The following is an 11,601-nucleotide window of genomic DNA, read 5'->3' as shown; positions in this document are numbered from 1 at the left end:
TTTAAGAAGTCACGGTGCGATTTTGTAGTATATCAATTTAAAAAATCATGGTGTGATTTTGTAGTATATCGATTTAAGTACTCATGGTGTGATTTTGTAGTATATCTATTTAAGAAATCAGGGTGGGATTTTGTAGTATATCGATTTAAGAAGTCATGGTGTGATTTTGTAGTATATCAATTAAAAAAATCATGCATTTTTATTTTCAAGTAGATGTAAATCATGAACACCATTGTAAGTAAAAAAGAGAAACACTACCAAACAAATAATTTGACATTTCTTTTATTATCATATGATACAGAAACAAGTGGGTGGCATCTGTGTGATGAACCCCATAGAGGTCTAAGGTTCTAAACAGAACACAGGTCATTTGCATGTATTGTACAAGGACGTCGACCCGATGATGAGGATGAAGATGATGAACAGTTTGAGCTGATATGTGACTACATAGTAGACGCCTCTACTATACCTACGATTCTCTATGCACGGAGCCACCGGCTGACTCCCCAGAAAAAAGAACAAAAAATAAATTGTGTACGGTGATAATATAAGAAATGCGGAATCAAGAGTTAGTTCTTTTGTGTATAGAAAGATGTTCTGTGTTAAGTGGTTGTGGTAGCTTTTGTAGATAGGAGAATGTATGAATATTTAAGTTGAATAAGAATATTTTGTTCTCTTTGTATTCTTAAGAGCCTATAAAAGATTAAAGTAACTGAAATTCAGCCTTTAGAAATTCCAAGATCTTGAAACGGCTTTGAGATCATGAGTTGTTGATTTGATTAATGAAATGGAATGAAACGTGCCTAAAAAAGCGTAAATTTCAAAGAAAAAGTTTTTTGTTGAAGCATTTATGTTTCATTTTGTGAAAGAAAATATCTATTGTGTCGTTAATTTATAATCAGTTGAAATCAATTTAAATATGTGATTCATATGTTACCATAAAAGTCGTCTTTGAATGAAAGGATTACTATAAATAGCGCTCTAAACGAAATTTTCTACCTCATGCTTGACATTGTTCTGAAATATGTCATTTCACGGTTTAATGTTTTATGAGAACTTTTTTAAATCTTATCTTAAATTATTTAGAAATTTATGATGAATAAATGCATGCGACAATTTTACGCACAACTGATAGGACATCTTTTTGTAAGGGCTGCAGAACCGCAGCATTCCCTAAAATATTTCTTTGAAATTGCATTTTCGCTTTCTTTTTAAAAAAATCTAATTAGTTTTTTTTTTAACTTTCAGAGTTCGATACTTTTTGCTTACTCTTTCAGTTTGATGTTATGACAGTCAATTAAAACAGAAAAAGTAATAAAAATGTGAAAATAAGATAGGAAAGGAAACTAATAGTTTGTTCAAAAGAATAGCCATCTTGAATGGAAGTTTAAGCGAACAAATCAACAAACATGAAAGGATTCATAGATATCTGATTGCTGAACAACAGCCATTTGAATGGAAGTTTAAGCAAACAATCCAACAAACATGAAAGGAATCATCATCATTTGATTGCTGCTCAAAACAATAGCTATCATGAATGGAAGTTAAAGCAAACAAAACAACAAGCATAAAAGAAATCTTGCCTGTAGTTAAAATTTTGTATTGAAAATTGGGATGCTTGACCTTAAGATTTAACAAACATAGAGGTGAAAAATCTTTATCCGTGTATTTTTGAATCCTCCCTTAGCAAACGCAATATTTGTTCATGTTTTGCATAAATGCCCATATCCAATGCATCATCGCGCCGCCACAACAGTAAAAATAACCTTTATCTCACCATTGTATCGCAAATATTCCAAGGGTGGAAAATTTACATCCGTGCCAAACGTCTGCTCTTTCTGCCCCTGCCCTCTTCCGAAAAAATGCAGAAAATCACGTGGAACCCTTCCTTTGACTTTTCACGCCAAATAAACACGGTGTACATAATTTGTCCATTATGGCACTCCGTGCAGCCGTTTCAAGAAGATGGCCTTAAAAAGGTTTTAAAGTTATGGCCATAGCTCAGTGATTTTAAAACGTCGCGAAATGCAGCTGCTCAACAAAGTCATTCTTTCAAAAGCGTTTCAGAGACTAAAAGGGGGAAAACTGCTGCAACAAATCTCTCAGGTCAACGTTGCAGGAATATATCATTCAGGCGAAAGTTTTTTTCGTTTTTTTGTTTTGAATCGTTTTCTTGAAAATTCTGTCAGAGAGTGAGTCATTGTTTTTTGAAGACACTGAAGCGCGTGGGATGACAAAACTAGCGAGGAAAAAAAATTACGTTCATTTTTTATAGTAAATTTTGGATTATGTTTCGAGTCCTGACTATGCAGAAATATCAGTGTTCTTTTAGAATTCTCTTTTTTTTAGAGTTTAAAAAGCAACAACTAAATGTTGGTATTTTATCTATTGGATGTCCAAATTCGAAATTACTGCTTTTAATTATCAATAGGATATTTAATTTATATGACAGCAAATTCATATTTACTGATTGTTCTTATTCTCTATAAAATTAGTAAAATTGGCTGTTATTTGAAACTTTCTATAAAAAGGAATCTGCTTTAAATATGCAAAAATTTTTGGTTGATAAATAAGTTTATGTCTGGTTAAAGAGGATTAAAGTTGCATTATTAGCGCTTGGATATATATTTTTCAACTAGTACGAATTAGTAATATAACTTAACTTAATTGATAAGTAGTCATAATTATAAATAATTAAAAGTATAAACAAGAAATATGAAGATAAAAGGCACTTTTCACAATCATATCTTTTAAGTAAAATATTAGCAATATATATTAAATTGCATTATATGAATTACTTCCTGTTTTTTTAAACGTTTTCAGAAAACGTAGAATGTTTGCAAATTTTAAAATAGGGCCTTTGTACACCATACTATTTATTTAATTTAAAAATGTATTGGAAAATCATTTTCTATTATATATATATTTCTATTACAATTCAGACAACATGACATCATGCGAAATTGTTTAATTTTCTTCTAATGAGCAAATACGCCGTAAATTGAAATTTTGTCGGCTTGTTTGGACCACAAATTAACGAGAATAACATTAAAATATTAAATAAGATTTTAATATGAGGAATACATGGGATTATAAATTACTTGCAAAATGTGAAAAAAACACTAATTAATTTTTTAATTGTTGTCAGATTCCGTAGTTTTTTAACGACAGTTTAGATAAGTTTGCATATTTTTTTTCGTTATCCCTACGCACTCATAGTATTTGCTTTAAAAAAACCTTGTGGTAGATATATAAACTATTGTGATCAATTCTTGTTTGGTGACAATTAATGTCTATTTTTATCACTGCAACCGTCATGATCTGATAATAATCTTTTGCTGTCTCATTATCGGATTTCTGGCTATTTGTATTTTATTCTTAATATATCGTATTCTTATTAACAGCTATTTTCTCTCACTTGCCGTTTATATTTAATTAAATGAAACTAAGAAGTAAAAAATTTATCTGTCATGTCTTAATAGTAAGGGAATCACTTGCTCAGGACATAGATATATAAATGCATTTTTTATTTTCATTTTATCCATCTTCTACTTATGTATTCATAGATGTGGGGAAATATTCTACGAAACGGCAATATTTATTTTGCAAATATATATATATATATATATATATATATATATATATATATATATATATATATATATATATATATATATATATATATATATATATATATTAAAAAACGCATGAAAATATTGAGGAAGAAAAAAGTAGAGTGGTCATTTTGTATTTTAAGTGTGCAATTCTTTTACATCTGTTTTAATACTTTTTTAATTCTGGTATACTGGGTCAATAAAAAGCAACTTTACCACAGTGCCATTATTCTTTCTAATTTAATTAACTTGCCATAGCTTTTTACCTCAACAAAATGCAAATTATGAATTATTAATGTCAAGCTATTTTTATTCGACAGCTTTTAGTTACCTACAGTCTCTGACAGCCAAGAACGAACCATTCCAACACGTGGTTCATCAAAAACGAAAGTCAGTCACTGGAGGCTGATTGAGGGAGATAATGAGAAGACACCAAGGCCCCTTTTGTGAGAGTGTGTACCTTCCAGGACTGGGTGCCTGCCGTCCTAAAAACCCCCGGAACACAGTTCAGCCAGCGGCAGAGGCGCTTGCCGATGACAGTTCCACCCCCAGCCCCACTTTTAAGAACATCCGATGTTATTCAATTTTTCCCCTGTTTCAGGCACACGGGGTCTCTAAAAGCTGTTGTCTGGAATAATGTAACCAGCGAACGGAATACCCGTGGAAAATAAGATAGAGTTTTGGGACGTTCCTCCGCCACCCCTTGCTCGACCCTCCCCCGGGCACGGGAGGGGGGGGTGCCACTGTGCAGGTGGAGGCTTAATTAACTCAGCTTCATGCTCAGGGCTAATTTCAGAGACTTTGTGCATAATTAACGAGCCCCCGTTTGAAATGCTTGAATGCTCTTTGGATAGGGGGAGATGCTGTACCCAGTGATAAATATGGCGAAAACTGCAATTAACTGGCAAACCTTTTCCTTCTCTTCCACTTTTCGCCCTTCAACCTCCATACCCCCACTCGCCACTTCAAGCCCCCCCCCCCCTCTAATATTTAGACTCTACCTCCCCTCAAAAATATTCTTTTCCCTCAAAGTTAGTCAACAGTCTAAAAGATCTTCACATTCCTCTTTCATACTGATAGTAAAATCATCGTACCTATTTTATTACATCAAAAGATGATTATATGAAGAGTAAATTGAAATTTTCTTTATTTAGAAGCAGTGAAATAATTTATTCATTTATTGGCTAATTTCAAAAAATAACTTGAAATCTTTAATTTTATGTGGATAGAATTTTCATTGAGGCTTTATAACTAACTCACTTGGAATCTTCACTCAATCAATGGGTACTGATGGTCATATTCAAATGCATTTATCGATGAATGAACGATTCAATCGGTGACAAGTCAATTCTGCCTATTTTGATTGTCAACTATTCAAAGCGATTTTTATTTGTTGTTATGCCGGTAAGCAAGTTAATATTCGACCGAATTTTCCACAATTTCACCTATGAAATGCTTTAAAATCATAGTTTATTATCATTGAGATAAACTATTAAATATTTTCAAACAAATTTGTTTATTTGTCTTTTTTTGTTGAGGTACAGATCATGTGAATTTTATGACGACTTCTAAAGAAAGAGGAATAAAAATTAGACATTCTGTCAAAAAGAGGAATAAAAATTAGACGATATTTCTAGTTTTTATTTATCTTTATAAAAAAAGTAGCTGAAAAAAAAACGCATGCACAAATAATTTAATTAATTTGATTAACTGTATTGATTTTCAATTTTGTAGATATTTCACGGTTGTTTTTTCACAGACTTTACAAATTGCCTTATAATTTGTTCGCTTAAAATGGCCGAAGTTAGAGCAGTATTCCACAAATTCCACAAATTTCAATCCAGTCCATTATGAATATGTTTGCGTTAAGAGCGGGTTTCATTTGAATTTATTGAATTTACATACTGTCAATTCTCAGATACGGAAACCCTAGACGTTTCTACGCATGCGCCAGGAAGCATTATTTTTAATATTATAACATGCATCAGGAAAACATCTATACCCAAGCTTCCAGAATTATATTTACAATTATTTTAAATATGCAAATAAATTAATATATTTAATATATTAGCCTTACTTATTATATATTATTATATAATATATTATTATTAATAATAATTTATTGTATGTTTAATATATAATATTTATTGTATGTTTAATATAAAACATACATATATTAAACATATGTTTAATATATGTATGTTTAATATATAATAAATTAATATATTCGCCTTGACGAATCATAATCTCTGTTTATTGTAATTAACATTCTAGATATTTCTTATGTATGTAATTGAGCATATATGGATATGGGGGAAAAATCTAACTTTTTCCTTCGTTTCTGAAATTTAGTGCTAATTTTATTAGTTTTTTTTTATTTTGAATTTTTAATGTATGACTTAGCCATAAGAAAGGTATTCTTATCTCATTTTACAAATCATTAATCTTCATAATATAGTTTTTACTATGACATTTCTCTATGCATCATTAATAAAAGAATCTTTTTTAGAATGGTTTGCGGTTAGCCAAAAAAAAAAAAAAAAAAAAAAAGAACAGATATTTTTTTTATCTATGTTAACATTGCTGTATTTTACTATAATGAGTCTTTAATATTTAGCTGCAAAACGCCAGTTTCATTCCATTCAAATAACAGTTTAGATCTTGGTATTCCAAGGACTGATTAAATCAAATTCCGAGATATATATTTTGTAGTAAATTTTCCTTATGACAAATGCTAACCAGAATTTTTTAATTTTTTTATATTTGAACTAAACCAATTGTACGAGATTCTTTGTGAACAAAATTTCTCTGCGTAGTTGTATAGTTAAAATGTTTTTATCTGATGTTTCCTCACTGATAAATATGACTTTAAAAATTTATTCTATAATTTGTATAATTTAACTTCTGAATAAAATATAAGAGCATCATATTGTGTGTCATGAAAAAGAAGACATTTGTGTTTGTGTGTTTACAACAATACTTTAACATTATTTATATTATGAGTTTCATTTAAGAATAGAACGGTGTTTTAAAAGTGACTGTGAAACACAGTTTAAAATTGCGTAAACTTCCGTTTTGATGTAAACGCATGTGCAGAATAGAAACAATTTAGAAGTGCATCTATTTGTGTTTGGTATAACCAGCAGTGTTAAAGAATATATTGTTAAATAGACCTGATTGCAACAAAAACATAGGTAAACATTTTTTAAAAAATCAGGCGTAGCTCTATTCACAGAATGTTCTGTAGATACTTAAAACACACAACAGCACAATCTACAGTTGAAAGTTTTAAACAAATCTACACGATACTATACATGATCTTATAAATGGTACTGTACACCTTTTCTCAAATCTTCGTACGAAGTAAATAGAAAAGGATAAGAGAGAGCAGTCAACACAGTATGAGCTTCCTTTACTGACATTTTTACACGCTGTAGCAAATATCATTTTGCCATAGAATCAGAGTTTTGAGATGAAGCAAGTCCTTCTGTTTGAACTGGTCCTGAAGTAAGTTCAAAAATCTTTTTTTTTTTTTCATGCTCAAACACAAAACATCATTTGATGTCCAAGTTTATAATGCCTCTTTCAATGACATGACTAGCTTCACTTTGGTAAAAATCACTAAATATGTGCGGTATTTCGTTTTCCATTAATATGCATTTTAGAATATACATATTAATTTTTTAAGTAGTAACAAACGACATGTATAAATATATATTATCTAGAACAAAAGGCTAAAAATGTCTTTTAAATAGTTGATAAATAAATACGAATAAATAAATAACAAAATAACCTAAAAATAAATAACTAAAAATATATCATAAATAAATACTCCAGTGGGAATTCGAACAAATCAAATTTTTGAATTGAATTCACTTAGTTGAAATGGCAACTTCAGTCTTGCTCAATATATAATATAAATACAAAACTTTTATTAATTATAATTTTATCTCATTTAGATTTGTTAAAAAATAAATACAATAAATATAAGAAATTATATTAAAGTAAAACATATTTCAAATTAAAATCTTTAAAAAAATATGTATTAATAATTTTGCAAAATGAATACATTTAATAACACAGAAAAGTAAATAAGTTCAAATTATCACAGAAAAGTAACGCGCATCTTAGACTTTTTAAGTCTATGGAAATTGAATATTTAAATAAAACTTTTCTTTATTACAAGACAGCGCCATGTTAGGCTTAACTCACTAACGCTATCAGGCCGCCTTTCTAAAGCGATTTTAAATCTAGACACTATATCTATTTAGTAGTTTCCTTGCATATAATACTGAATGTACACTCTCGAAAAAGTCACATTGGTCAATTTTTGCACTTATTTTTGTTCTTTCTGCTCAAGGCTCGTGGTTTCGGATCTTTGGATTCACCACATTTCTTAGGTGCTTATAAGACACTCTCCATATAAATAGATTAAATAAAATAAGATGAAATTTTAAATTCTTTTCAATAAACCTAAATTATTAATTTTTTAAAATTACTGATATATAAATAAATATGTATCGATTGCTATTACCATGCTGAAATTATGAAAAGAATCTAGCAAGTTTAAATTTTGAACTTTCTTTCTTTGCGACAGAGTAAATGCAAAATTTCTTTGAGCATATTCAAAATAAATAAATAAAGATCTTTCATATATGTCAAAATTCTCTTTTCTCTGAAAACAAAAATGACTAATGACAAATATTTGAAAAATGATTACTGGAAATAAAATTTGAAAATGGAATTTTTGAGTAGCTCTAAACGTAAAGACTGTTATTCAATATTTAAATGAGAGAGGGAATTACATTCTTTCCAATAATTCAGAAGATTTAACACATAATATAAAATATTTTTTACCATCAGAATTTTTGTTATTTAGATTCATTTATGGCATTTGCAATTCACACCTTTTAGTATTATTTATAGCATGTAGAATTTTGACCTTGTACGGTTATTTTGGGCATTTAGAATTTTTGTCTGTTATGTTAATTTTTTTACAAAATCAAACGGCGTTTTATTATCATAACAAAATAAGATTTTAAAATTGAATTTCTCTGTTTACAATTGAAGACAGTGTGAAGGAAAGCCAAGAGATCCTCAACGTCTCGACCGAGCGAACTGGAATAGTGTAATGTCAGGGCGTGTTTTTCACACAGTTGTCTCCTTTGCACATACAAACGAAGGAGCCTTTAGCACAGATTCGAGGAGCTAGAGTAGAGGAAATGTGAGGAGAATCACGCCGAGGGGGTCAGAAGGCCATCGTAGTAGCGGCAGGGGCGTGTGTCGAACAGCCCCTGCAGCTATGTGGTGGTAGTGGGACTGAGGTGGAGGAGGTGATGGTGGTGTCCGTTGAGGAGATGGGACGATTTGGCCTTGTCCTCAGTGTCCTGCCACTTGTCCTGCGAGCGGCGGCGGGCATTCATGAAGAAGTTTCCAACCGTGCTGAGTTCGAGTCCAAGTTGCTGGGAGATGGTAATCTGCATCTCCTTGGAGGGTCGCTTCGTCTCCTTAAAAATGGCCTGCAAGGTGCGCCGCTGGAGGTCGGTAAAGACTAAGCGGGGCTTCTTGGGGGTGTTGGGGTTCTTTTGCTGTTGTTGCTGTTGCTCTTCTTTCCGTTTGCAGGCTAGAAGACAAAAAGGAAAAAAAGTGTTTTTAAAAGAAGGTTATTGCACTTGAGTTACATTCAATCATTAAAGGGATTTTAACCTTATGCACGCAGACTCGCCCTGAGTCATCCCATTTGACAAACCTCGATTCGGGCGTTTTTTGGCACATAGTTGAAATTTGGGAATGAAAGGTAATTCATAATTAGCCCCTCAAATAAAAGGGATGATTCCTATTTTCGCGCAAGAAAATTTACCTTGGATTTTAAGGCATTGGAATTCTTACACTAACCGGGCTCATAGACTTAAAGTAGAATTCAAAATGAAACTTCTTTACATGATCCAACCTTAATAAACTATGAATGTGTGTTCGTGTGTGTACTCTGTACAGACTAGAGCGCTTGACTTAGAGATACCAAACTTGGCACATATATATACTTTGGAGGGTAGAAATGTACACCTGAGAGTAATTTTTTTGAAATTATAATAAGAATTATAATTTAAAAATAAAATAATATTTTGGCGTTTTTCCGCGAAAATTTCCCGGAATATTAAGGTACATAACATAATTTATACATCATCTTAATATTCAAAAAATCATTTTTTCAATTATACCAATTGTTTACCCCGTATAATGTTTATCTATATTTAATCAGTTTTTTGAAAAAAATATTTTAAATATATTTTTCAACTAGAATACACTGATACCTTGAATTCTAAACGAAGCTTAAACGTATCACCAACTATAATATCAAAAAAAATATTTGAATTCTGGAAGAACATCAAATTGATAAAAGCCGCTATTAAAGTTGCATATATATTTTTCTTTTGTTTTACAACCCGAATTACTATCAATATTTATATAAAAGATAATGAAACGTGCAAAATAGTGAAATTAAATCTCTGTCCTTAACAAAAATCATTATTAGCAAAACAGATTTCAGGAAAGCAAGTGATATATTTCCTTAATTTTGAGAGGAATCTGTAAAAAAGATTTAAATTTATATTTAAAATACTATTATCATAAAGAAAAATATCAAATTTTTTACAAATTATATTTTTTGGTTAGAAATTAGGTTACATTTTTAAACGCTAGAAGTTATAGAGTGTATTTGTTTTTTATGAGTTTTAGGGGAGCTGACCGAAAATGAGAGAAATGCATAATAAAATGAATTAAATGACTTAAGGTTTCTAAAATAGCATGAATTATATACCTATCAAAAATCGAAGATTAAAAGTATTTTGCTGAAGAAGCCATTGGGACTAAGTTACTTAAAATATTTAATTGAAAATTTTTGCGACCATGAATGCCGGCTAACCAACTAGTTATCAAAGGCAGCTAGTAAATAATGAGGTAGATACAGGGTATTTTATTATACCGTGATGATGAAGGGAGACTGCATCGGAAAGTCAAAGCTGCCCGTGCATGTACTCATATTCCTCTGGTTCGAAAGAGTTCAGAATCTTTCACTTTAGTGCGAGCAAGGTAATACTTTCGTTCTTCAACTGTATCTCTCCTCATCGGATTTCTGATGCTTAAAGCCAGAATGAGCGCTCAGCGGTGTCGTAATACTATTAATGAAGTTTAAGAACGCTATCAAATAAGCCGATAAACTTTTTCTTCTTATTATTCTGTTGCATGATAGGTCGGGGCACACACACACACAGCCAACGCAGAAAGAAAGAGCTTCTGTGAAAATTCGAATCAGAAATCCCGCGTCATTTTTCAGTATAGACCAGACCCGTTTCCATGTGATTTCCACATATTTGGTAAATTTAAAAAAAAAAAAAATTCAAGGAAATTGGTTTCAGTAGAACCGTAAGGTCAGCAACTTCTGTTTGCTATTTGTTCAATTCATAGACAGAGGATTTTGATGAAAATTGTATACATTGGAATATTTGCCTAAGCAATTACTCATAATACTTTTGGGTTTCATGAAATAGTTATTATGAAATATCCTCTGCTTCGTTACTTATTGACCTTTTATATAGTAAATCAGTCATAGACGTGATCCATATTATTAATCATTGTAAGCGTTATAGATATGTATTTATATGCCATAACATTCCAATGTAAAATTAATTATTCATTCTATGGTAATGATTTCTAAGAAAAACTATAATTTTTTTCTACATTACTTTTCTTATTTACTATCATTATTATTATTTAAAATCTTTCATTTGCCGTTGTTCTAAAATTCCTAATATATAAATCTCGCAATATTACGACCGTGGTTTTATTCCTTCTCTACAATTTCTTACAAATCCTTAACTAATTATAACCACTTTGTCCTAATATTTTTTCTTTGAATAGATTTATTCCTGTTAGTCTCAAACTAGAAAATTTAAAAATTTTTCCTTAAAATGGCTCATTTTAAAAGAGG

The 11,601-nt window shown here is 30.6% G+C and overlaps 1 protein-coding gene across 4 annotated transcripts in view; it reads right to left on the bottom strand.

Moving 5' to 3' along the window:
* Nucleotides 1-8,339: 8,339 nt before the first annotated feature.
* The window catches only part of LOC129976065 (homeobox protein onecut-like), a 303,229-nt gene continuing 299,967 nt past the window's right edge, over nt 8,340-11,601 (bottom strand). For 2 of the 4 annotated variants that reach the window (XM_056089429.1, XM_056089430.1), the window contains one exon: nt 8,340-9,237. In XM_056089429.1, coding sequence (XP_055945404.1) covers nt 8,915-9,237 — 323 coding nt within the window. In that variant the 3' untranslated portion in view covers nt 8,340-8,914. The remainder of the gene's footprint in view (nt 9,238-11,601) is intronic. The other 2 variants (XM_056089431.1, XM_056089432.1) reach the window with 1 other exon arrangement.

Source organism: Argiope bruennichi, chromosome 7, assembly GCF_947563725.1.
Source record: "Argiope bruennichi chromosome 7, qqArgBrue1.1, whole genome shotgun sequence".
Taxonomy (NCBI): domain Eukaryota; kingdom Metazoa; phylum Arthropoda; class Arachnida; order Araneae; family Araneidae; genus Argiope; species Argiope bruennichi.
Note: the sequence above shows the minus strand (reverse complement) of the source record. Positions and strands in the feature narration are given on the sequence as shown.